Raw genomic sequence first — 24,834 nt, forward strand, 5'->3', positions numbered from 1 at the left:
GAAGCGTCCGGGGCTGCCTGGGGCCTTCCCGCTGTCTCTGGCGGGCACTAACCGCACTAAGCCAAGGGTTCCAGCGATCGTTCAGGGAGCTTCGAGCTTCCTCCAGCAGCTACTCCTACGAGCTGGTACCTGTCTTATCCCAGTCACCATCATGGGGTCCAACAGCTATATAAGGCCCTTCGAGGTCTCTTCCAGTCCATCCTCATCATCGCAACAGACATCAAGCATCTACTACTATCACAACAATAACAACCACTCTATCAAACGCAACCAACGCATACTACACCTCCTACTACTATCATCATAACAACTTCTATCAACAACTTCATCCAATTCATACCTAACACAATGTCTCTCTTCCGAACCATCCCTACTGCTGGCGACTTCGCCCCTCTCTTCCGCCTGCTGGACGACTATGATCTCCACCGCTCCAGCCAGGGCTCCTCGGTGACTTCTGCTCGCACCTTCGCGCCTCGCTTCGACGTCCGCGAGACCTCGGATGGCTACCACCTTGATGGCGAGCTGCCCGGTATCGCCCAGAAGGATGTCGACATTGAGTTCTCCGACCCTCAGACTCTCGTGATCAAGGGTCGCACTGAGCGCGAATACCACTCCTCGGACAATGACGAGGCCCAGAACACTCCTGCCTCGGAAAACACCAACAACAACAACCAGGGCGAGGGCAGCGCTGTCGTCCCCTCTGGTGACAAGCAGGTCTCCAAGAACAAGTCCAAGGCCAAGCACCACTACTGGGTCAGCGAGCGCTCCGTTGGCGAGTTCCACCGCACCTTCTCCTTCCCTACTCGCGTCAACCAGGACGCCGTCAAGGCTTCCTTGAAGAATGGCATCCTCTCCATCTTTGTGCCTAAGGCGGCTGCTCCTTCTTCGAAGAAGATCACCATCGAGTAAAGGATGATCGATCGGTGGTGCGATGAATATCGACTTGATGATGGGTTTCGAAATTGTTCCATAGCGCGTGATCGTTCTACTCTGTTGTCTGTTATCTTCATTCCCTTTTGCTTCTGATCTGAGCCAGAATGTCGGGGGGGCTAGTGTCTAATAGTGGAGGTGTGCATTCTCAGTCGTTGCTGGGTTTTCGCTCCTTTCTAGTGTTGTTATCCTAGTAATACTATACATTAATTCAATCCTTAAGTTCTCTCTTTCGCTCCCTTTGTAGTACTCATGTAGAAGTAATGACTCGCGTTGGTAATCTATAACATCGCAGTCAATTTCGACATTGCCATATTATACTATCATCCCTCTATTTGTTTTGATGTCCAGCGGTGCTCGTCTGTCGTGGTAGTTGCCGCTATCGCCAAGCCCGGTGTCGACTGGCGCGTCGCTTGTGCTGCCACTGCAGTGAACAAACGCAGCTACTCACCTGTTGTTATATCCGGCTAAATGTATTTGGTAGCTTAATATTGATGTAAATTATGCGATCTTATGTGAAGGGTGGAATATATTGAGTTCCCTTACAGTGCGTTGTGTTCTTGAGCCTACTGAGGGGGTCCCGAACAATATATATCTCTACGGCATCTCCTGGACGAAAAGCGAAACCAAACAAAAGTGCAAATTGCAGCGAAGATACCGGATTACAGTTAATAATTACCAGCATATGGTCTATATATGTCTAAGAAGACTCAAGATAAGCGTTAATTCTTATGATATCTTGAGCAGCAGCCCGAATTACAGCATGTGATGCGGTATATAATGATTGCTTTACATAGCAAAAGATAGAGGCAAATAATATCTCCAATCCTCGATGGTCTAACGGTCATGATTTCCGCTTGTCAATCCCTTTCGGGAACAAGCGCGGGAGACCTGGGTTCGACTCCCAGTCGGGGAGATTTCTTTTTTCCACTTTTCCATTTTTTTGCCGGCTCCATCGTGTGTTTTTTTTTTTAATCTACCGCACTCCGGATTTACCCGATCGCGCTGCATGCGATCTTATCTCTCGGCGCCATGTGTGATCACATTTCTTTTATTTCTATTTATTACTACTGTTTTGTTTCTTTTTCCTTATGACGAATTTGGAAGATTGTCCATTAAAAATTAAGATGGCCTGTGATGCTAGAACGTCTCAATACCATACCAACATGCTAAGAACGCCCGTAAACGCCCGTCAACTCAACGAAGCTGCCCCATAGGCCGCAGCGAGACTACCATCCTCATCAAAGAACTAGATTCCATGTAGATACTCAACTAAAAGGGCAGCATTAGATCCTATGTGGCTGTTAGCAGCTGCAACCCCAGATAGCCTCCCACAATGCATGTCACAATTGCCTACTTGCACCGGGATGGCCCTGCCATATGAGTCTCGACAACCAGAACGCCGCTTCGGTGGCAATGCCCACCATCCAAGGCGACATCGCATCTCCAAATAATACTCCGGATTTGCGACCAGCAGCAATGTACATGACAGTCACCACCATAGCAAAGTCGCTAACAACCTCGGCAATATATGCGTTGCGTATCGAAACCCCTCCACGACTGATGATACACCCTATATCAAACCCTGTGCTACCGTATGCTTCTTGCACAGCCCACACTGCCAGGACAATTCCAACAACCTGTCCACCAATATACATAGCAGCCCTTGATAAAGATATCCGGCGAAGAAAGTACGCAGCGAATGTAATACTCGGATTGACATAGCCGCCAGTCGAGCGAGCAAAGGTAAAGATGATCAAAGGGAGTAGGCACACATTGACGATACTCGCGGGCAAGAAGCGGACCCAGTCGTAATTGTTCATGCTGTAGTAGGAAAGGTTATCGGGGTCGTCTCGATCTTTGGAGGCGGGTGCAATCGTCACCCATGTCAACATGAACGTGTACATCATGCTGGCTGTGTCTCTGCATTAGCGCTTTCATACAACGGTAGTAATATCGATTTTAGGGTCGCTGTCTCACCGAGACATTCTAGTATCGTGCACCTCCACATGTCAATGCTTGCCAAGCACTTCCAGACTGGCATTTCAGTATCCGTTTTAACAGTTTTTTGATAGCCATCGGGATGGGTCTGGGGGAAGGGTGCGATGCCGTGCGCTGGCTTTTCGCGACAGCCACTCTTCTCTGTCTCAGGTATCATAATGTTTGAAGAACAAACAACGCAGCCATGCACATGGTCAACGTCCCAAATGCAACAGTAAGTGAAGTATGAAGTCGATGTGGTTTGCTCGGCGGCCGGCGATTGCCGACCCGAGGAAAGTGGATCGCTGATATGAGAAGTCCTTAGACAATGGGTTGTTATCAATCACAAATAGGAATGACACTGTACCTGAACCTACAAATTGAGCCAAACAGATCTAATGCCCTACTTCTGGCTGTTGCCTTTCGGGTTCTTTCGGATTCATGGAATAGTCTTTTACCATTTTCAGTAAGTGACCTAACCGTCGAGATGACATTGGTCACCAGCATAGCAGGTGACGGGTATCTATTCAGAGCGAGCAATGCTTCTAATTGAAGATAAAAACCATTGAAATACAAAAACAGAATGATATCACAGGAACAAGAAAGCCAGGGAAACTTGCGATGAGGGGACAACATGCTGCCTGAACACGTTGTGCTACCCCTATCGCATCAATGTCAGAGAAGAAGAAGTAATGAAGGGAAAAATCGCCATATCCAAGTGCCCAAGGCATGCTTATGCCAATGCTGGGAAAGCATATATCTCAATCCCACTACTGCGTGGGAATGAAGAAGCTTACCAGCTAGAGCAACTGGAGGTAGCCGTCGTCCAGCCAGTGAGACGGTTGGCGATATCAGAGGCGTAGCAAGAAGTGGCGCCGGAGGCAAGGTCCAGGTTGGTGGTGGACTTAAGGGAGTTTATGCCAGAGTTGTACAGTCTGGCGGCACGGTAGTAGGCCGCAACACCAGTCCGACCGGCCAGGTCCAGGAGAGAAGCGAGGCCATCACCACCACTGGCGGAAGTTCCAATAGCTGAAGTAGGAAGGTGTGACGTTAGCAGTGAGAAAAGGCAGGTCTCTAAAGGATCACAACGTACCTCCATCGCGGATCATCTGGACAATCTCTGAGTCGGAGCAGGTGCTCTTTCCAGCGCAAGTACCGGTACCCTGGTGACTCTGCATGAGGCCAGGGTTGCCCACACCGTTGGCGGTAGTCGGGACCCGGACACAGCCCTTGGACTCCTGCAGAACCACGGCCAGAATGAAGCGATGATCGACCTTGGACTCCTTAGCGACCTTCTCAATGGCGCTCTTGATGTTTGCGGTCTCGGTCGCCGAGTTGTCCTGGCCCCAGCCATTGTTGGAACATGACTTGGCGATGATAGCATCCTTGTTGGCCTCCCACCTAGAGTAGTGTTGGTTAGTATAACGAGTGCTTTAAGCGACGAATGAATAAACTTTGAACAGGGGGTCTCAAGCATACATCGCATCGAAGGAAAGCCAGTCGGACTTAGCGGGCCATCCATCAGCCGTCGAACCATCGCCGGTGTACTTCTTGTAAGAGTTCGAGCCCGAGCTCTTGCCAACACTGTCGTTGACGCTAGAGACAGCCAATGCGCTGACGGTCACCACTGCGTTGGTGGAACGGGAGGCCAAGTGCTCTCCCGCCTCGACCTCCAGGGTCCGAGTTCCCAACGGAGCGGCAGCCGCGATGCCGGCAAGGGAGCCGACAGCAAGATACTGTAGGATTGAAGTTAGTGATACGTTGCAGAGAACCGAATCTGTACAGTATGGCTACTCACGTTGAAGAACTGAGTGAAACGCATCTTGATAGAAAGGTATACGAATAGGAATGGGTTAATGAATGGGACAAATATGAATGATTGAGTGCTCTGCAAGGAGTGTATGTGATGGAAGGAATGTGGTGAAGCTAGTCAATAGCTTCTGAATAAACTGTGAAAAGACTGAAAAAAAAGGAAGGACTGTCGAAATCGACTTGAATGCTGTGAAATTGCTCTGCTTGGATAGAGACATCTTGAAGCAGCGCACTCGCGCTCTTTATACAGGCTGGCTGCATGGCTTCTCTTCAGCCCCTCTCAGGAACAGAAGGTGTGAAGGATTGTGAGTGGCCCCAATTTGCAGGAGGTGCTCCAAGGCATCGTTGGTTGGATACTACCTGTGAACGGTGGGCTGAGTGACTTGAGGGGTCCGAGCAAATCAGCGACGATATCCGGTCATCACCAACGGCCCGCTAGTTTAGCTGCCAATCGGCGCTGACGTGTGAGGGTACAAGATGATGGATACTGCCATCACGCCTACCCAGTTCTGCCATCAGGATGCATCCGAGAGGCCCGTCCAACAGTTACATGTGCGGAAACCTAAGATCGTGCGGCATAACGCCGACGACATTGATCCACCGGGGGTATATTCCCAGACCAGTAGAATGGAGAGTCCTCCCTCCAAGATCATGATTAGCGCAAGAAAAAAGCCCGAGAAACCATGTGCACAAGGCCGAGAGAGCCAAGCTCAGCGAGCGTCCGTGTTGGCCGAGTCCATGAGAGCCATCATTGGAGGAAGTCTCCACCCCGCGGTTGTCGCAAGTTCAGGCGCGAGAAACCAGTGAGAAGGCGGAAATGGCCAACGTTAGGTTTTGCATGGGTCTCCGCGAGTCGGAAAGGGGAACCGAGAGCACACACTGCCTGTGCCAAATAGCATCATCGACTGGAGGGACACGTCCAATGTGCGAGTTCAGGCAGACACGTTCGGGCTGAGGCCGAACTAGTGCGGGGCCGAAATCTTCATCGATTCGTGATTTTCAACCTTCACCGAGACAAACACACACCGACTGCCAGAACTGTCTCTGTTTGAGATGCACCCAAAGGAAGAAAACAATAAGTCATACTGTATATACTCAAGCCTTGTGTGCGTTGGATTCCTCCGTCTCCGCGATATCGCATCGACGCGCTCTCTGAGACTCGAGAGTCACACATGCTAACAGCCCTAAGGCACACAGAAATCCCCCAAGAAACTTTGTAGAACAGCCATATAGTGCAGTGGAGAGATGCCCCTATTCAGCATTGGCACTGTGTGACGGAAGGGGCCGGTTTCAGCTTCCAGGGATTGAGTTGTGTTTCAGATGGTGGCCGTGGCGATCCAATCTGGGGGCAGAGAACCAACATTTCGGCTTCCCGTTCCTGCGTAGTTTATTCTCCGGGCGCCTCGATCGCTCATGGGAAGCTGACATTGGCAGATGGCGGATCCGGCCAAGCGCTGTGGCGGTGGGTGGGGTCTGATGCTGCTGGACACGAGCGAGCACGCCAGCCGAACTCGTCTTTAGCGAGCCAATCTAGTTTGCCAGACTTTCCCTTAGCGTCGGACCAGAAGCTATCCAGATGTTACCCCCCTTTCAGCTTCCCATCCCACAGCTGATATCCTCTCTATCGCTAACTCTGCCTCAACAACCATATGGAAGGTATGCTTTCAAGCCTGAGGTTTATGAGTCATGTTGATTTTGATCCCCGACCTATCCAACGGCCTGTTCCGAGGGGTTCTAGTTCACACCTTCTTACCTGAAGATATTGGCGTTGGACTATCCGCTCTCTCTGAAAACTTGCAAGTTGTAAGCCAAGTACTACTTGACAAATAGACATACATGAGGGCTTTTTGCCGTCTCACTGCCTCAAAGGATGATGCAGAAACTTCTTTGTCAAGTGCAAGTTCGGCCCCCAACACTTGACTCCATCCCGCTGGGGGCGTTCGTCGTGACATGAAGATGTAATGCAGGAACCCTTCGTTAGAACCGGACAGTTTTTCATTCGCTAGGTGCGCTACAATTCTCGGAGATACTCTCCTAGGCATTTCTTTGGCATATCGTTGGGGTTCTGGGCCACAACATTAGTGTATCGAGGGTCGTCCCGCAGTTGGCATCTGCAGATACCCAACACAGTGGGATCAACCGCGTTGTGGCTATGCCGCTCCTTGTGCAATTTGTCATATGGTTATGCTTCTCAGGGGCTATTGCATCTGCTATTCACTTGACAACCGGGTTTTGCGACAAACAATTCTCCCCCTCTATAGTAAGATGTTTTGTTGTCAGTGACTTAGCATGTCTCCTCCCTGCGACTCACTTCCTGGCCTTTCCTGCAGGAATTGCCAGCCATGTTTGCAATTCGATTATACTGAGCTCGGGGGATACTTTTGGCTCTGGGAAATTGATAAGACCGCGGTCGGAACCTGGTACGTACACCATGTTGTATTTACTGATTTGCACAATGGAATACGTCTTCATGTCAGTCATGCAATCTAACAGCAACTGAATCTTGAGTTGCCAGGTGTGTGTCTTCTAATATTCTGGGTTTAAGCATTCTCTCTGTCTTTAAAAACCCGGAACAACATACACACTTCTCCTGGGCTACCAACAGGCTTGCTAAGAGTTCTATCAGAGACATTCAGATCCAGAGAATTGTTCTTTCTGGCCGATGCTGTGTAACTAACGCACCTCATGTAGAAGCGAACGTGCCTAACAAGCTACAATCACCATCAAGATTTAGTACGCAACTACGGATTGGTCCTGTGGAGATATTGAAGTGAATGTGGTTGGGGCCTTCGGCTTTTGAAGGCACCTTTGTTCTGGCCTTTCTCCCAGCCTCACATAGTGCGACATAGTAACGACGAGACAAAATCGACACCCCTCGATAGATCTCTTTCACGTCTCTCATTCCCAGCCTACACTATGCTGCGCGACCATTGACCACTCTACCCTGAGGCGAAATTTGCTCACCTTTTTTTTCATGAAGGAGCTTGGACCGACTACGTTGGGACGTAATTTCGGTAGATTACTAGTACCTCTTTGTATCTAGACAACGCAATCAGCTCCCATCAACTATCCGATCATTCAAGCGTCACTTATAACTCAACAGGCTGGGTTTCCGCGGGCGGGTTTGGGCAGTGGGCGGGTTTTGGCGAGGCCTAGGCAGCCTATCCACCACGACTCTAGGCAGAAGGCAGCTATTGTGACTACAAATAGCTGCATCTACTTGCATATGTAGGGAAGGATTATCACACTTGTACCTCAATCTAGGGTCTCGACTTAGAGCGAGGGGTCAGGGTGAATGAAATTCCTTTGAGTGCTTGTCCAACTCCAACATAAGAACAGTAGCCATCCCTAGTCCTTCATTGCAACCAGAAACCCGTCGTAGTTCTTTTCTCCCACAGTCTGAATCGCCGTCGCCTCAACCCCTTCCATCTTTCCAATGGCCTCAATCAGTTCTCTCGTTCCCCTAACCCGGTCGTCTGTCTCTGCTGCCTCCTCAGATACGACCGTCCCATTTCTCACAACGTTATCAACAACAATCACCGCCCTCTCCTTGGTAATACTCAGAGCGGCATTGAAATAAGCCAAATTGTCCGGTTTATTCGCGTCAATAAACACGAAATCGAATTTCTGCCGCTCGCCCCTACGCACCTGGTTCTCAATTTCCGTCAAAACAGTACGACCTGAGCCCTGCAAGATCTCAACCCTCTCGCTTAACCCAGCTTTGATCAAGTTCTGGCGCGCGACTGCCGCGTAGCGACTCTCGAGTTCGATCGTAGTCACTTTCGTGTCCGGGCTAGTCGTGGCTAACCACGCGGCACTATACCCGCCTAACGTTCCCACCTCAAGGATATGCTTTGCGTTGGCCATACGGGCTTGGAGCATGAGGAATTTAGCTTGTGGCGCGGAGCAGGCTATGTCTGGTAGGCCTGCGCTAAGAGAATCGCGGTGGATCGTTTCTAAGGCGCGGTGATAATTTGCTGAATGGAGATGCGCTTTGAAGTAGCTGTCTACATTGGCTGGGCGAGGGTCGTTGCCCCTTGGGAGTGCATCGTAGGCGTCGTGGGTTGAGTGGTACACAGGCTGAGGGGATTGCGACATAATTGTGAGAAGGTGAGAGCTTGATGGATATGTGTATGAATTGCGCCGTGAAAATGAAATATTAGAACTAAAGTACTGTAGGATGAGTCGCCCTGGATGAGTCAGTCGGCAATAGATATCCCGTGCACACCGGTCACACGACCTGTTGCGAACATTAGTAATAGTCCCTGATAATGATAAGTTATTTTCATTATTCTTATATATCTAACCCGGTGGTGTGGCTCAGGAAGAAATAAGATAATATAATAGATTAGAATTAGACCAGTCCGGAAGACCAGAATCATTCAGGATTATAGTAAAATCAAAGTAGTAATATACTGAGATTACATTCCAACAGTTATTATAATTACGGGCAGTCAAAGGCCGCTTAGGCCTCCGGGTGTTACGCTCCCGCATAACCACAGTCACTACATTGGCACGGAGGGACCGTGTGTTATAAGAAAAGCCTTCGAACTTTCGAAAATCAAGGGCTTGGTGGAGTAAATGCTGACAGATGCCAGCCTGTGATCCTTCTATCTCTGCCCTCCACAAATGAGAGGCCCAATTCCCTGGCCGAGCCAGTCAAACAGGACCCACGGCATCCTGGTGGCTCTACTTAATGCTGTAGTGCTGCCAGGGAACCTGGCAATCATAAAGTTGCAGTCTCCACATTTCAGATTTGCTTAGCAGGTCCCTCTTTCAATGTAGGTCTAAAATGACCCCGATCGATAGCACTGAAGTTTTGACAGCCGCTCAGCCTCGCGACATGCACGAGCAATGGTCTACCCTTCGCCGGTATATAATGCAGGGTCTTCCTTCCAGAGTTGGTGCAATTCACAGCTTTCCTTTTCTCTCTCTCCTAAAGATTTAGTATCGGATTGATCACAGTTATAAGTCGATGACCATGGCTGAGTCTGATACCGTTGTCTCAGTCGCAAGTGACCCTGCGTCATCCAATCAAGCTAAAAAGGGCCTCAAGGCGAAAGAAGAAAAGATTGGAATAACCTCTCACTGGACCTTCATAATATGGAGCTGGTTTCTACTCACAGTTCCTCTCTCATCACTGACAGCTGTCTTCCTCGCACTGGTTTTCAGCTACCGGATTGGCCATGGAGACTCGCCGTTTGAGAACCTTCGCGTGGGCCTCGCAACAGAAGGTTCATCAGATGCGTACTACGTCAACATGAATTCGAGTATCCTCCTATTCGTGACTTCATGGGCTAGCACCTTGGCTCCCATGCTGTCGGGCTTTCTCATCACCCTTGCATCGTTTCCCATCGCCAAAAGGTACCTCGAGAACATACAGCAAGGACGTTTTGAACGGCTACCTACCCCGTATCAATTGACGCTTATGCTCAAGTTCTTTGACGGGGGCACTTTGGGAGCAACCTGGAGCTGGATTGTGTACCTCGTCTCGTGGAAAAAGAAGCGTCAGCCTCAGACTCCCACGCTGTTCTCAGCCGCCTCTGTGGCTTTGCTAGCGACATTACTTGGGTATGTACAGAGCTAAAGCATGCACCCCCATAAAACTATTTCGCCGTTGTCTGATAATTTTCGATTCAGAGCGTTGGTTTCCTTGGCAGATACCTGGCTTCACTTGACTACGACAACTGTCTCCTTCACTCGTGCCACTGTCGCCACAAACAATACCAACTACAGCTTTGGCCTGACCCCCCAGTGTTTGAAAGGCAACAACTCAGTCGCAGCACAGGAAGATACTGGTCTATGCAGTGTCTCGATGGCTGTCACGGGCCAATTCCTGGCAAATGCAACTGTTAGTCTCGGCGTGCTCAACAATGTCTCTGATTTTGCGACCGTGTACACCTACGACAACAACAGTACGATGTACAGCTACCTAGGAATACCAGACGGGACTGCCTCTGTGACCGATCGGGATTATGAAGCTCAAACATATGGTGCTGCCACGCAGTGCGAGTTGTTCTCCAAGAGATGCAACCTGACCGAAGTGACGACTTCTCTCCGATACAACTGCTCGAGTGCCTTTGCTGGATTCATCGACTCCACCGAGCTGATAACTGGCTTCTTCACGGACTCGAGCATGACCACTGACATCGAGGACAACGAAACTTCCAACTATGGAACTGGAAACCCATTTTACTATGTGATCGCCGGCGTACTAAGCACCTCCGGTGGGACCGTCCCCAACTCGACAGAGTTCGTGCAGAACGAGTCCGGCGTATATGGCTATGTTCTTGGCTGCAACACCACGATTTACGATATCGTGTACGATCGCGTCAACAACTCCGTAACCCGCTTTGTACCCACCGACAGCAACACCTCAGTATCCAATATCTGGCAGACGAGTATCGCGCAGACCGTCGACTGGGAACCGTCCATCGAGCTGGAGATCGGGGCCGCAGCGTTTAGCCAAACGGGCCAAGAGTTCGCGGACAAGATCGCCCAGTCATTCAGCAAGGTGATCCTGGCCCTTGGAGCAGACGGGGTTGAATCACGCCCAGCACTAGCAGCCCAACAGAGGGAGACTTCCCTTGTATCGCGGGTTCCCATGGCTCCGCTCTTCACCTTGGTTGCTGTGAACTTCTTGTATGTCATCGTGGGCTTGATTTTCGCTGGGATAGCTATCAAGACCGCACGAGGAGCAGTCCCTGATATTCATGCTCGGCTTGGAATTACGGGTCTCGTAGCAGATCGGTTCGAGGACCCTGGATCGCGCAAGGAGGTCCATTCTGTTGATGACATGTTTGAGGAGTATGTCGGGCATCCGAGCCGACGGGTGGCCGTGGAGCCGGAGGATGAAGATGGGGTGTATGCGTTCAAGAATTGGGATACATCTAAATCGAGTTCGGTGGAAGTGAGTGAAGGGTCTATGGTGGTTCAGAGATCTGCGCTGAGTGGTGAGGCTGCTTGATACTATTACCATCTGTCATAGATATAGACAATCCAAGTAAAAATCCAAGTAAAGTGGCAAAAAAACTTTTAGTTGGCTTTATTTCTTCCGATCTTTCTACATTTCGCCTAACTTGAACAACACTGTCCATAAGCAGTTCCAGTTTCGATGAATCCCTTCTTCACCACTAGAAGATGTCACAACCAACAAACAGCGTCCTAGACGACTCTACTATCGGCTATACCCGTCTACCCGATCCCTTTCGATTATTCCCAGATGATTGGTGCTCTCGGTTACTCAACCACCCGAAGGAGTCCCACGGCGCATCTTTTGGCCCCTAAACCCCCGGGCCGCAGCGAATCATGAGGAGTTCAGAATCCGTCAGGATCACACCAAGCCTCATCGATCGGCCAATCGACTGCGGCTCAGCCGCTTTCTTCTCGACTTCCAGGAAGCTGGTCAATTTCCTTGGTCTACGATAGCACTTTTTTATAGCATCCTTTTCATGAATGCTCAATTAGCGGTGACTGCTTGTTCCTGCGGAGACACGTCAAAGGCAGGGGTCCTGCAAGGCTGTGGCTAGAAGCTGAATTTCGTATTCTGGTGGGCTGATATTGGGGAGAAGCGAACGGGGGGAAAGTGCAGATTTAGGTAGCTGATGGGGGAGAGTACTTCATTGTGTGTTTTGATACCTGATTTACTATGTAGCGGGGTCTTAGAATGATATTTAACGATGGCCACAAGCTATAGGTGATGTTTTGGATGTTATATTTGGTAACTAGAGTAGAATTTTCTTCTCCATCGCAGATGTCTTTGAATTCAGAGCTTATACTTGCGCATCAAAGTAGAAATAGTTGCGCCAGAAAAATATATTATTTTTGACCTTGTCCTGATTAATCCTGTTCAGGAGACCCTGCCACACGCAGTTTGACCGTTGTAAGAGCAAAATTATCTATTTCCAGAGTATGGAATGTGAGGATCTCAGTGAGGGAGTCTCCGAATCTGGTTCTCACGTGGGTCTGGTTCCACATACTGGACTTGCCCGAAACAGAAGAACTAAACAAACTCTGCTAGCCCAAACGGGCAGGAGAAAAGCTATTTTGAGAACCGTTGGAAAAACTTTGTTTGTCGTTGTTTCTAGAACAACCATGCAATGCATACTGTACAACATATGCACTATTCAGTGCAGAACGATCTACAGAGGGTCTGAAAGTAACTGGTGAGTGCTTGTCGCTCGGCCATCCCAAGTCAGGTATCGGCCAAGGGGTGCCAGCCTCAATTGGATAGTAATACATGGCAAATTGGGCAGGCCACGCGCCAAGACATCAAAAGGGCAGAGACGTAGGACTGATAGTACATGTTCGTTGATGCGTTCAGTGGATTTCAAATGCGACGTGCCATGCGAAACGTAGGATGGCGGACCAGTCGAGAGAGATGCTCTGCCAACAGACAAGGAAATTTTGTCGAGGACGATAATAGAGGTATAAGACGAACCGAACCCGCTTAAACTCCAAAGACCGGATAGAAAAGAGAAATTGAACAAAGGCTGATAGTAGGTAACGGAGTAAGAGAGAAAGAGCTGAAGGTCAGGGTGGGAGGAGAATAAAAAGAGTAATAGAGCAGAAGGAGAGGAAGAGAGAGAGAGGGAGGAAGGATAGGTCCAGCCCTGGTAGCACAACGTCGAGATTGGTGTGCCAATGATGCTGCAGATCATCCGTGGTCATGCATCATTCCAGTCTCGTACCGCCGCGGCTTCTTTAGCATCTCGCTTTTTGTTGCGATAGAGGAAATAGCAGCATACAGAAACTGCGATGAGGAAGAATCTAGGGACCGTGGTTAGCCTGTCCAAGGTTGCGGGCTCCCATGAGGCGCGGTTTTGAAGAAGCCACCACGCAGTACTCACATGCCAACGATGATGCCCGGCACACCGCTCTTGAGGAAATTGCTGACGGGCTTCTCGCCAGACGAGGAATCCGAGTCGTCGCGTGCCCACAGAGGCATCGCAATGGCGACTGCGCGTCTGGAAAGAGAGAGGACCTGGGATGACTCCATTTTGATGGGACTTGATATGCAAGTTCCGGGGAACGGCAGAGCCGTAGGGGAAGAGACGGGGAGGGGAAAGATAAAAAAGGGGACGTGAGGGTCGCGTCCTGAAGCGCTGGGAACCTGTTCTCGCCCTCAAAAGGGGATAAGACATTGCCAGGACTAGTGGCTTCAGCACGGACCAACAGGGGGTGTGAATGCGGAATGCTGTTTGGTCCAATTTACGGCCTGGTGCCCCTGGGCGGTTTGAGATTGTGGCCGGGAATAGTTTCATCCCCTTGCCAACTGTCTGTCCACCGGCGGCCTCTCCATTCCCCACTGACCCATTCTCTAAAACCCTTTTAAGGTGTCTTGCGGTTTCGAGCTGTAGCAGAGCTAGGTACTAGATAAACCTGGAGGCGATCAACCAGGCGCAGTCTTCTTCACTGAATCAATTGTTTCGAGCTGAGGCTTTGCGGTCTCAACCTTCAAGGTGCCTGGATCGATTTTTCTTTTTTTGGGCTTTTGCCCCTGACATTTCCCAATTAGGCAACCGTGTTTCACCTTGAGGTTGACACCTTAGTGCCTGAGGCATATACAATCTTATATGTATGACGGAGCTAACCGCATCTGGACAGCCCAGTCATGTGAGCCCAAGTTATATGATGGATTCGGTAATACGATTTGGAGAGAGAGAGAGATAAAAATAAGCATTTGGAGAGAGGGATGGGTCACATAAGGTTAATCAATATCCTGACAGACGAAGCACTTGCCTCCTACCTGTGACTTATTTTTGGTACTCGATCTCTGAGAATCTGGTGGCTGGTTGGACAGCCTCGGCAGCAGAGTCACTTATGCAGCGACAGTTAGACTCCTACGAGGGCAAATGGAGAGACAAGATATCTAGCTGCCTGAGTTGCCAACTTGGCGCATCAGGCGGAGATTCTCAATGCCACGGCTGTCTTTGTAAATCTAGACTGCTCCTGTATTTAGAAACATTAGTGACTTTTGGTGTCAACTGATGCGTTAGTCCCTGTTGGTCTAGAAGTCGGCAGTTAGTGCCACAATTCCTACCACCATAGCTGAATCAGGTAACTCGAAATAACCCAGCCGAGCTTCAAGTTGCTACAAGACGAATGGCATTATATCTTCAAAAAGCATGTGCACCATGGCGCGGGATGGTCTCCCTCCTCTCACATTGCCCCGCTCCGAGGGAGAGGGAGAGGGGGTCCGGCGTCATCTTGCCTGCCGTCCCCTTGATAAATCCACGCTTCAGACGTCACACATGACTGAATCTATTGTTCTGGCAGTTCTGAGAATTGACATTACCCTTTACTGCCTTGTTAAGATCAGTGGGCTATAGAGGTTCAACAGTGATCTCGAGGGATCGCATTAAAGATGCTGGTATTCCCGGAGTGAAGCCGAAGCGCGCGGATATGGAAGATAATTCCTTCCCCGCACCTGCAGAAATTCTGCATACAGATTGGCTTATCCACATTATCCGATGTTTTACCGGGAATGGACTCTCCTGCACTGACACCGATCGACAGTTTGAGTTAATCAATCTTCGGGTTGATACGAAACCGACACTTGCCGTGGTGAGTTCATGACTTTTCCCGCATGCGGTCGGCCGCCACCAGGATGACCAGGCAGGTGGACATATTCTTCCTTGTGTTCTGTTATATCCCAGACCAAGGCGCCAGGCATACCTCTACTTCAGGCATCAAGCTCTGTCTGCTGGGATTCTAAGATGGCACCCTTTCCAATTATTGTCTTCGTGCCGGGCGCATGGCACAGCCCGGAATGTTATCGCAGAGTGATCGACCAACTCGAAGCTGCGGGGTACGAGACGGACCTCGTCCATCTTCCCTCCGTGGGACCAACCCAGCACTTACCAGACTTCTCTGCCGATGTTGCCGAAATACGAAGCCATCTAGAGCACCTAGTCGATGCCGGCAAGAAGGTCGTGCTCGTGGTACACTCTTACGGAGGAGTGCCTTCGAATGAAGCCGTCAAAGGGCTTGACTGCGCTAGCCGGCAAAGTAACGGTCAAGCCGGCGGCGTGGCTCATATCTTCTTCTGCTGCTCGTTCATTATCCCCGAAGGAAAATCTCTCCTCGGCGCCTTTGGGGGCAACGACTTGCCGTGGTTCACTGTTTCTGCTGATCGCCTGGAGGTCAACCCAGACAGACCCGACGAGATATTCTACAATGACATGTCGGAAGAAGATGTCCGTGCGGCCGTCAGCTCTCTAAGGCCACACAGTTACCGGACTTTTCGCAGCCTCTGCACATATGCTGCCTGGAAAGAGGTTCCCAGCACCTACCTTTACTGTGCCACGGATGCTGCTATCCCCTTAGAGCTCCAGAGAATGATGGTGGAGCATTGGGCGGCAGGTTATCCCATCCGCACGGAGTTCCTCGATGCCTCTCATAGTCCATTCCTCTCGAAGCCAACCGAAGTAACAGCGGCTATCAGAAGAGCAGCTGGTGAAGAAGTTTAATCATGAAAGGTTATGTGACGTGATGACATGTACACCTGCTGCTTATGATGTGGCTGGAATAGCCTCGCCGATGGCGGTTCTTCACTGTATATAGAGACTAATGCATGTTGAACAAGATTTCCATATTGATGCTTCACAATGAACTTGAGTGGCATGGCTTTTGGTTGAACGATTGGCAAAATCCGACCAGCAACGAAACCCACCTACGATCGGGGCATCGCCATCTGACATTCACATTCACTTCCCACTCCCAAGTACTCCTAATAGGGCGCGGATAGCAGTGAATCGTGCTGCATTTCAACCCTAAAGCATAGAAGAAAAGGTCCCTCTCATATTTGAACCTCACTTTCGGCGAATTTTTGCTTTCATCAAACCCCTGCTCAGTTTTTGTACCACTTCCAACCGTATGTCCCTGTGAGGTCTTTGCTAAGTTACACTTTTAAAGCTACTTCGGCTTATTTCCAAATTCAGAGTCCGGCGTACTACCCCGAACCCTATGAGATGTTAAAACCCGGTTCCGAGCACCAGTGGCACCCAACACCCCAACAACCTGGTTTGCCTAATGCTTACTTGCATGAAGAGAAGATTAGTCGACCGAGAAAGGACTTGCACTTTCTCTCAGCACCATGCGCGCCCCACCAGGAAGGATCATCAGCCCCTCTGGCCCGGAAAGCGATGCCTTGCAAAATGGCTCAGGTTGAGCTCGGTGACCAGGAGACGAGCCTCAGCACTGGAACTGAGGAGCATGAGCGCCAGAATGACTACGAGGTTTGCTGGGAGGAGGACGATCCAGCGAACCCGCACGCCATGGCATCGAAGCGCAAATGGGCCATCGTGAGTCTAGTATGCACCATGACAGTGTGCGTATGCGTCACCAGCTCGCTCTACACGACGACATACAATCAGATCATGGCAGAATTTCACTGCTCTAGGACCGTCGCAACTCTCGGACTGAGTTTCTACATTGCTGGACTGGGATGGGGACCTTTAGTGATGAGTCCATTGTCGGAGTTCTACGGCAGAAGACCCATCTACCTCGTTTCGCTTCCTCTATACATTGTCTTTCTTATACCCTGTGCTGCTGCCCACAATATCCAGACAATGCTAGTTGCGAGGTTCTTAGATGGACTCGCGGGGGCGGCATTCACCTCGGTCGCGGGGGCTACCGTGGGCGACATGTACACCAAAAGCACCCTGCATACCCCTATGCTGCTATACACAGCTTCACCATTGTATGAAACCCATTGTTTTGGTTTCTACTTTGCAACTAATGGCTTTGCAGCACGGGGGCCAGCATAGGACCCATCCTGGGCGGGCTAATAAATACTTGGGCCTTATGGTAGGCGATAAATCTCCCATGAGGTCAAGAAAAAGTCCAGCTCATTCCGTCTAACGGGTAATACAGGAGGTGGTCTTTTTACTTTCTACTCATTTGGTCAAGCATCCAGTCTATTCTTGTCATTATCTTCGTTCCGGAGACATACGCGCCAGTGCTTCTTCGAAACAGGGCTCGCAAATTGCGGCAGGAAACCGGCGACGATCGATGGATAGCAGCAATTGAAAAGCTGGATAGATCTGTCTTCAAGGTAAATCATGGCTCACTTTCTTCGTTGGTAGATGACTGATCAAGAGTCTGAACTAGACAGTCCTTCATTCCCTGTATCGACCATTCATGCTACTTTTCCTGGAGCCGATGTGTCTCAATCTCTGCTTACTTTCGTCCATCGCTCTAGGTGTCCAGTATCTCTTCTTTGGAGCATTCGGGGTTGTGTATGGCAATGCGTATAATTTCGGGTCATGGCAGTCGGGACTGGCATTCACTGGTCTCTTGGTAGGGATGATCATGGCGGTCTTGATTGACCCGTGGTATGTGACGACCAACTAGATGTAGACGGGCACATCGTCTTGCATCTTGATATCAATCTAGGACTAAGAGCTGGGCAGGTGCTGCAAACTATACCCCTACTTCTCCCGAGGCCACAAAGAGGAAGGAAATAATGGGAGCAATGAGCCGGAAAGTCGTCTACCCCCCGCTGTCATCGGAGCTCCACTCATGACGATCGGGTTATTCTGGTTTGGATGGACAGCGTGAGTACATGGATACTCGACTATGACGTGGCAAATGACTGAAAGGCAATAGCTTGCCCTCAGTCCATTGGATTGTACCTATCATCGGAAGCGCCGTGTTTGGAGCCGGGTAAGTTGACACATCTCGGAGACTGGATGCCTGACGCTACCACTGACACCATGAATAGAATGATCTTCGTATTCCAAGGTGTCTTTACCTTTTTCGTGGATGCGTATCCATTGTATGCAGCCAGTGCGCTTGGTGCCAATAGCTTTACCAGGAGTACCTTTGCAGCTGCTTTCCCTCTCTTTGGCGTGGCGAGTAAGTCTTCTCACTCTTGAATAGGCTTCCTGACACAATCGCTGACAGTTACATCACAATACTAGTGTACCATAAGTTGGGCGATCAGTGGGCTACATCCCTGCTTGCTTTCCTGAGCCTTGCTATGGCTCCGTTTCCGTAAGTTAATTGTGAAAGGGAAAAAAGCATATCACATTTACAGGTATATTATAGATACATCTTCTTCAGATACGGAAAGAGGATTCGGAGCAGGAGTCGCTTTGCGGCCTAAAAGTCATGGGAAAGGATAGTTGGAATGTACTATATCAGACTCGATGGGAACGCCAAGTACTTCCCCAGAGTACTTCGTTGAAGATCAATGAAGTGAGCTTGTGTGTCACCTTCAAAATTTATTAAGGCAATGAGAATGCTTTTAGAACAACAAGAAGATTCATTCGATTAAATGAGCTAAGGTGACAATCTGAGAAAAGAAGAGCAATAACGAGCTGGTTAGTGAAAGAAACCCACGATCATAAAGCCGGTCTTCTGAAACCACAACTACTTTTTGTACAGAATCCTTTCCTAATCGGATTCTGATGATTTCCTAGCCTTTGAAACATGTCTCAGAAATATAACACCGACAACGATCAAGCAACCACAAGGCTACCTCATTGTCTAGTGCTAGCCATAACGACAACTGGGTGACCGATATCTATACCTTGTTTGTGAGCTTTCAAAGCCATCACTGCATCCAGGCGGTCTGGCAGAAGCTCGTTCTCGATCTCCAGCGCATGGAGTCCGGCCTCAGCTCCCGTTAGGTGGCCGAAAACATGCCGTAGTGTACTCACGCGATAGAAATAAAACTGCACGCGTTCGTGATCAGCTTGCCGTTTCAATTTTATAAGGACTCACAAACCCATAATGCGGGGTGACATCAAACTCACCGGTCCAAGTCCCTTTTCCTGCAGAGTCGCATACCCTTCAATCACCGAGTCTGGTTCACTTTGCACCTTCCAAGACATGGACGGAATTCTTCCGGTGAAGCCTGCTGCATCTGCTAACTGGAGCATGGTGTCGATTGGGACTCTGCCGCCCATGCTTGAGAGGACGACACCGCTTTCAGTGAGCAGATCGAAGGTCCTTGCCTGCAACAGACAGACATAGTGGAGGTCAAGAAGAGCCTTGGATACAAACGAGGGGACAACCCCCGAGACGTCTGAGCAGTCGAAATAGGTGGAGGAGGTCTGACCGTCCAGGAGATCAGCGTCATCCGGCAGTGGAATGTTGGGCAAGTTCCTGGGTGAAACATCAGTTTCGTTTGACTCTAGAGTATGAACGAAAATAAATCGAGAGAAAAGGCCCACTCATATATCAGGTCAAAAGGCTCCTGGCCCTTAAGGGGCACTAAGCTATGACCAGACAGTCCGGTGGCATCTCTGGCAACTGTCCTCACCCGACCATCGGCCTTCTCAGCGGCAGACATCAGATTGATCTTGGCCTTGTCGACAACTTCATCATGGAGATCTGTCATGACGATGCTGCGAAGGTGAGGAAAGACATCCAGCGCTGCAATGGCGTCGGTGCCTGAGCCAGTACCAATAGTTGCAAAGCGTTGCACTGGATCAAGAGTGGAAGCCTGGAGCGCCTCGAAGGAGGTGAACGCAGCAGTCACTGCCCAGTCGGCACGGGGGTTATAAATCTATATGGCAGTGTTGGTACATGAGTGACCGGAGAAAAGGAGACAGCGGACAGCGTACCTTTGGCTGGTAGCTGAGGTCTGAGAGGGAGATGCTAAACCTGCGGCTGACATGCTGGGGTCTGACACCAAAGAAAGCCTTGAAGTCAATGACGAAGGTGCTAAAGGATTCCGGTACTCTCCGTATTTTGAAGTCGAGATTGTTCGTATTGTAAGTGTCTTCTTGAACAAGGTATGTAGTCATTGTTGCAGTTATCTTCTTGAAATTGGTCTAGGAGGGATTCTTCCACACCATTAGCGTCTACGGCCATTAAAGCTTTATAGGTATTCGGCACACTATCGCAGTACGCCTTAGGTTATCCCAATTGCCTAATGGGAGATCGATGGCAGACGTGTGAAGTAGCGATCAACATCAGCGTGAGGCCGAATTGAGTTAAAGTTAAGCAGCGCCCTTCACTTCATTGAGAGTAAGCCCGCATGTCCGCAGGTGTCACATGCTGCAGCAGGCCTATAAGCTTATGTGCACCCAGCAGACAGGCGTTCCAGATGCCGAATACAGGTAGCTAAGGCCTATGCCCGTGCTTACAGGCATGTAACCTGTGAAGACTCACCTATACATTGATATTCTCTAGGTAGATGCCGTAGTACCATACAATCCTAGGTGTCTCCTGAAGTAGTATTTGGCCAGATCCCGGATTCAGGAGCCTAGTCTAGAGACATCAAGAAAGGAAACCTCCGTGCTTGCTACCATTGGATCAAGCTGCCAATTTGAGGGAGCCATAGCCAAAGTGTGCTTGTTGACGGTTCTCGCCAGGAGTACTTCGAGACTATAAGTGTGAAAGTTTCGCCGAGACGCCTGAGGCCAAAGGTGGCTTGCACAGCCACCAGGCCGAGTAACTTTGTGTTCAAAAATGGCATAAAATTGAGTTACCCACCACTGCTGTGTGAACACACTGACAAGATCCATCCAATCGGAAATTATACACAGCAGGAAACGTAGATCACTTGACCGAATCGCCCTAATCTTAGCGTTGACGTGGTTCCTGGTTCTGTGAACTCACAATTCAACTTAAACACTCACCACCAGAAAACCCTGCAGATTGAGTGCCGCTGATCTCCGACTCATCAAACCTCGAGGTCACGGCATTTGAATAAAAATTTACCTCAGAAGTGGAAGGCCTAAGCAGTACGGCTGCCAAGGCTTGCAGAACAGCTACAACTACCCTCTTATGGTGCATAAAACCAGGAGAGAGAGGTAAAACAGCTGGCCGAAGTATATGCGGATTGAGGATGGCTTTTTCACGGACATGGGCTGACCTCCAAGCTAAGGGTCGGTGGCTTTTAGCGCCTGCGTGGAAGTATATGGTGTTCCTACCGCTCATTAAGACAACACACTACAAGGACGAGGCCACCATGAACCGGCCTCAGTGATAAGCAAAGCCGTTTGGATAGCGAGAGCTTTACTATACGACAATAAATTAGACACGTACCTCAATTAGGAGCGAGTGAGCCCTCCATATTTTAGGGCGGACACGAGCGCATCATATATGTGGAAGAGTGACCAGCCGCGCATTTATTTCCCCTCTTTTATTGTCTTCTCCTCTCTCGCTCCTTTCTTTAATATTCTGGAATTGAGTAGCTCAATGGGAGGCCATTCACCAGGTTGTTGGGCTAAATTTTGCTTAGACCAGTTCGCAAAGGAGATTCCAAGTTGCGTAGCTCGTATCCGTAGGGGCCGAGAGTGGATGAAACACACACATCTAGGTCAATGAGTTTTGTAAGAGCTTTGACACCATAAGCACTCAAGATCCAGAGGCTAATACATATAGGGTAGGTACGTCGACGTCAGCTTGAGAGCGTTAAATTGTGGCTACCACCTGGCAAATCTCCGATCGACCTCCGCGGCGCAAGGCTGAATGCTGGAAAGGCCTTATCCCTCCTCTCAGTGCTCTGGACGGGACCCTCGGAAGAACTGGAAGCCAGCACGAGCCCCTGAATCTCCACTCCAGCTGAGTTTTCGCTTGGCGTTACGCGCTGTTCATGAAGTTAGTGACGCGGACCCCGGCTAAGCTGGTAGTGGTAGTGTGGATGCTCCTCGAATGAGAGAAGCCCTGCGGCACCACGCAACCCCACTGCGCAGCCGCCATTGCGCTCTACTTGATACTAAATATACTAGTTCCACTAAAGGGTTCGTAGTCGGAATTGGTCTGTTGGGGGCCGCATCTGTATTGTATTGTTACCCGATATTACAGGCAGAAGCCTCATTCATCTGAACTATTAAACATCTGTCTTCAGTTATTTTAACTTTGTTCACCATCAAATAGGGCAGAAAGTTTGAGCCTGTTGACGCAAGCCACGTCAGATACGAGTAACTAGAATGAGGATTGTTTGTAACTAAAGAGTAACAATGCTTTCTCTTTTAGTTAGTATCGTCATCAGAAGAATGCACTGCTGAGACAACGGAGCCATGAGTGGTGCGATCCTCGATCTGACAGGTTCTAGGCAGTAGGTATCATTTGGTATCATTGCTTACGGCTGCCACTGGCAGTCATTGTTCGTGGAGAAGGATTCAGGACCCGTCACGGAAGTTCAGAATGTAGATCCAACACCCTTGGTGTCATGTTAGCGTGGGCGTCAAGTCCAGGCTTTGCTTTTTAAAAGACTGATAGTCCCAGGTCAAAACTGACAACCTGATCCATCTTTACCTGTGCGCTTCCTTGGTTTCCACAGCAAGAAAGAGAGAGTTCGTTCTGATGTCAGAACCAGGATGACATTCAGACGCCCGAGAATATGGCGCAGGTTCTTGCTAATCCTTGGGGCCTCAGCTATTCTCTTTCTTCTCTGCCGCAATGATAAACCACGGTGGCTAGCGGCTCGACGAGCCCATAGCTCGTGTACTGGGTTCGATCTCGCATCAGTATCCGAAGACCTCCACTCGCGCATGAAGGCTGAAAGCGACTACACTCCCGTCGAAATCCATCAGTTCGTGTGCGGCATTATCAACCATAATATGACCGCGTCCGCTCAGCTTGAGTGTCCCGCGACTATCAGCCAGCGTTACCATTCACTGATTCCCGTCGACGGAAAGCACCCCGAAATCCAATACTTCTTTGCCCTCAACCTCTACCAAGTGATTCATATCATCCTTCCTTTGATGGGAAGCATCCTGGAGGCTATCCGATACCTGGGGCCAGAGCACTGCGCTTTGTCGATTGTGGAGGGCCGGTCAACCGATGGAACATATGAGATCCTGGCTCGTTTGAAGCCGGAGCTGCATGCCATGGGAGTCCGATATTATTTCTCTCGGAGCCCGATAAACCCGCTCGGCCCGGGCGAAAACCGCATCAAGGACCTGTCCGAGCTGCGGAATATGGCTCTCGAGCCTCTCATCACCGGAGCCAGACAGAAGGGTGGCCCTTTTGGCCATGATCCCATGATCATATTCATTAACGACATCGGTATCTGCCCGGAGGACATACTCGAGTTGATCTATCAGCAAAAGGTGCAAGATGCGACGATGACATGTGCATTTGACTGGAGAGAGGAAGGGGTAATCCACGATGTTTGGGTATCCCGGGACCTCTCTGGAGATCTCTTCTTCGACATTTCATCGGACGGGTCGATCTGGGACTCTCATAACCTATTTTCCCATCATGGACCCAGTCGTGAACGTTTTATAAAGCATCTACCTGTGCAGGTATATAGCTGCTGGGGTGGAATGGTCACCTTGGACAGTGGCCCATTTATTGATGGGCAGGTACAGTTCCGATTTTCAGAGGAGGATGAGTGCTACATGGGGGAGCCTACACTGCTGGCACAAGACCTCTGGCGCTTGGGTCTTGGGAAAGTGCTTGCTATTCCAACCGTGAATGTTGCATATGAATATCGCTGGTCGTTGAGGGCTAAGAACGAAAAGGGCTACGTCCATACGCTCCTGGGTAATCCAGGGCCAGGGCGATATTCCCCTCACGATGAGCTGGTACATTGGCAGAAAGAGCCGCCGAAGCAGATCAAATGCATGCCAGCCTGGGACGACCAGTCCTGGGTAGATGCTGTTTAATTTCATTCCCCGAGCCATTTTCGTAGAGTGGATCTTTTGTATTGTGATGTGCATTCATCTAACCAGGCTGATTACTGCGGGCAGTCAGGCAGAGCGAGGCAGTGCTTCCACCCGGCCGTTCGGTCGCGTGTACGTGGCTTGCAGTGAACCCTTGCTGGCGCACCTGCGGATGGCTATTAAAGGTATCTCGTTGATTGCGATGGCTTTTCCAGCCAATAGCTGACCGCTTTCAATCGGGTGATTGCAGGGGATAACCTCACGACCAGGGCCCGGCTGGATCTATCCAGCGCTAAAGCTGCGCCGTTGCTGACTAGCGCTGACACGCTCGCTGTGTTCTCAACCTGGCTGCTCCCGCTGAATTCCCCATGTGATGCTGTCTAAATGCATGTCTTAAGCCCCTGTTGTACCGGAATTGATCAGGCATTGGAGGATGGCTCGTTCCGAAGCCCGGCCTATCTCGCAATCCACCCCTGGAGGCGGGGTTGCTGCGCCGCATTAACTTGCTTTCGTCCTTTGTTCGGAGGTGGGCCGGGCCTTA

General features: G+C 49.9%; 14 protein-coding genes and 1 non-coding gene across 15 annotated transcripts; 7 read left to right on the forward strand and 8 right to left on the reverse strand.

Annotated features, from left to right (window-relative positions):
• The first annotated feature begins 129 nt into the window (after positions 1 to 129).
• On the forward strand, positions 130 to 1,152 carry BDQ94DRAFT_140746 (Hsp20/alpha crystallin family protein). Its single transcript, XM_026765683.1, has one exon. It carries the CDS (start codon positions 349 to 351, stop codon positions 907 to 909), a length of 561 nt encoding a protein of 186 aa, XP_026627713.1. The 5' UTR covers positions 130 to 348; the 3' UTR covers positions 910 to 1,152.
• A 604-nt stretch (positions 1,153 to 1,756) lies between these two features.
• BDQ94DRAFT_t110 lies at positions 1,757 to 1,846 on the forward strand. The gene has a single exon. It is a non-coding gene; the product is annotated as a tRNA-Asp (tRNA).
• Positions 1,847 to 2,089: 243 nt separating this feature from the next.
• On the reverse strand, positions 2,090 to 3,225 carry BDQ94DRAFT_140747 (aquaporin-like protein). Its single transcript, XM_026765684.1, has 2 exons — positions 2,911 to 3,225; positions 2,090 to 2,845 (listed from the first exon to the last, which is right to left on the reverse strand). Exons 1-2 carry the CDS (start codon positions 3,086 to 3,088, stop codon positions 2,274 to 2,276), a joined length of 750 nt encoding a protein of 249 aa, XP_026627714.1. The 5' UTR covers positions 3,089 to 3,225; the 3' UTR covers positions 2,090 to 2,273.
• A 159-nt stretch (positions 3,226 to 3,384) lies between these two features.
• BDQ94DRAFT_140748 (uncharacterized protein) lies at positions 3,385 to 3,684 on the reverse strand. Its single transcript, XM_026765685.1, has one exon. It carries the CDS (start codon positions 3,639 to 3,641, stop codon positions 3,456 to 3,458), a length of 186 nt encoding a protein of 61 aa, XP_026627715.1. The 5' UTR covers positions 3,642 to 3,684; the 3' UTR covers positions 3,385 to 3,455.
• Positions 3,385 to 5,032, reverse strand: BDQ94DRAFT_140749 (uncharacterized protein). Its single transcript, XM_026765686.1, has 4 exons — positions 4,709 to 5,032; positions 4,390 to 4,646; positions 4,004 to 4,311; positions 3,385 to 3,939 (listed from the first exon to the last, which is right to left on the reverse strand). Exons 1-4 carry the CDS (start codon positions 4,730 to 4,732, stop codon positions 3,704 to 3,706), a joined length of 825 nt encoding a protein of 274 aa, XP_026627716.1. The 5' UTR covers positions 4,733 to 5,032; the 3' UTR covers positions 3,385 to 3,703.
• Positions 5,033 to 7,661: 2,629 nt separating this feature from the next.
• BDQ94DRAFT_140751 (O-methyltransferase) lies at positions 7,662 to 8,880 on the reverse strand. Its single transcript, XM_026765687.1, has one exon. It carries the CDS (start codon positions 8,818 to 8,820, stop codon positions 8,071 to 8,073), a length of 750 nt encoding a protein of 249 aa, XP_026627717.1. The 5' UTR covers positions 8,821 to 8,880; the 3' UTR covers positions 7,662 to 8,070.
• Positions 8,881 to 9,697: 817 nt separating this feature from the next.
• Positions 9,698 to 11,689, forward strand: BDQ94DRAFT_177556 (uncharacterized protein; the record flags this gene model as incomplete). The annotated part of the gene is made up of 2 exons (XM_026772936.1): positions 9,698 to 10,293; positions 10,363 to 11,689. The coding sequence occupies 2 exons, from the start codon at positions 9,698 to 9,700 to the stop codon at positions 11,687 to 11,689; spliced, it is 1,923 nt and encodes a 640-aa protein (XP_026627718.1).
• A 721-nt stretch (positions 11,690 to 12,410) lies between these two features.
• On the reverse strand, positions 12,411 to 13,962 carry BDQ94DRAFT_140752 (uncharacterized protein). The gene is made up of 2 exons (XM_026765688.1): positions 13,572 to 13,962; positions 12,411 to 13,491 (listed from the first exon to the last, which is right to left on the reverse strand). The coding sequence occupies exon 2, from the start codon at positions 13,380 to 13,382 to the stop codon at positions 12,864 to 12,866; it is 519 nt and encodes a 172-aa protein (XP_026627719.1). The 5' UTR covers positions 13,383 to 13,491; positions 13,572 to 13,962; the 3' UTR covers positions 12,411 to 12,863.
• On the reverse strand, positions 13,389 to 13,720 carry BDQ94DRAFT_169021 (uncharacterized protein; the record flags this gene model as incomplete). The annotated part of the gene is made up of 2 exons (XM_026771198.1): positions 13,389 to 13,491; positions 13,572 to 13,720. 2 exons carry the CDS (start codon positions 13,718 to 13,720, stop codon positions 13,389 to 13,391), a joined length of 252 nt encoding a protein of 83 aa, XP_026627720.1.
• Positions 13,963 to 15,227: 1,265 nt separating the features above from the next.
• Positions 15,228 to 16,322, forward strand: BDQ94DRAFT_177559 (alpha/beta hydrolase). The gene has a single exon (XM_026772937.1). It carries the CDS (start codon positions 15,441 to 15,443, stop codon positions 16,191 to 16,193), a length of 753 nt encoding a protein of 250 aa, XP_026627721.1. The 5' UTR covers positions 15,228 to 15,440; the 3' UTR covers positions 16,194 to 16,322.
• Positions 16,323 to 16,694: 372 nt separating this feature from the next.
• BDQ94DRAFT_158645 (MFS transporter) lies at positions 16,695 to 18,724 on the forward strand (the record flags this gene model as incomplete). Its single annotated transcript, XM_026768982.1, has 9 exons — positions 16,695 to 17,036; positions 17,100 to 17,425; positions 17,476 to 17,532; positions 17,599 to 17,779; positions 17,836 to 18,059; positions 18,138 to 18,281; positions 18,334 to 18,390; positions 18,449 to 18,582; positions 18,648 to 18,724. The coding sequence occupies 9 exons, from the start codon at positions 16,695 to 16,697 to the stop codon at positions 18,722 to 18,724; spliced, it is 1,542 nt and encodes a 513-aa protein (XP_026627722.1).
• A 258-nt stretch (positions 18,725 to 18,982) lies between these two features.
• BDQ94DRAFT_14566 (uncharacterized protein) lies at positions 18,983 to 20,706 on the reverse strand. The gene is made up of 4 exons (XM_026766682.1): positions 20,298 to 20,706; positions 19,905 to 20,239; positions 19,485 to 19,836; positions 18,983 to 19,403 (listed from the first exon to the last, which is right to left on the reverse strand). The coding sequence occupies exons 1-4, from the start codon at positions 20,478 to 20,480 to the stop codon at positions 19,209 to 19,211; spliced, it is 1,065 nt and encodes a 354-aa protein (XP_026627723.1). The 5' UTR covers positions 20,481 to 20,706; the 3' UTR covers positions 18,983 to 19,208.
• Positions 20,707 to 21,083: 377 nt separating this feature from the next.
• Positions 21,084 to 21,720, reverse strand: BDQ94DRAFT_140762 (uncharacterized protein; the record flags this gene model as incomplete). The annotated part of the gene is made up of 1 exon (XM_026765689.1): positions 21,084 to 21,720. A coding segment is annotated over exon 1 (313 nt), but the record flags the coding sequence as incomplete, so codon positions are not given.
• Positions 21,708 to 22,057, forward strand: BDQ94DRAFT_140763 (uncharacterized protein). The gene has a single exon (XM_026765690.1). The coding sequence runs from the start codon at positions 21,784 to 21,786 to the stop codon at positions 22,006 to 22,008; it is 225 nt and encodes a 74-aa protein (XP_026627725.1). The 5' UTR covers positions 21,708 to 21,783; the 3' UTR covers positions 22,009 to 22,057.
• Positions 22,058 to 22,935: 878 nt separating this feature from the next.
• Positions 22,936 to 24,407, forward strand: BDQ94DRAFT_140764 (glycosyltransferase family 69 protein). The gene has a single exon (XM_026765691.1). It carries the CDS (start codon positions 23,004 to 23,006, stop codon positions 24,294 to 24,296), a length of 1,293 nt encoding a protein of 430 aa, XP_026627726.1. The 5' UTR covers positions 22,936 to 23,003; the 3' UTR covers positions 24,297 to 24,407.
• Positions 24,408 to 24,834: the final 427 nt, after the last annotated feature.

This window comes from Aspergillus welwitschiae (assembly GCF_003344945.1).
Source record: "Aspergillus welwitschiae strain CBS 139.54b unplaced genomic scaffold BDQ94scaffold_11, whole genome shotgun sequence".
In the NCBI taxonomy this organism is placed as follows: Eukaryota; Fungi; Ascomycota; class Eurotiomycetes; order Eurotiales; family Aspergillaceae; genus Aspergillus; species Aspergillus welwitschiae.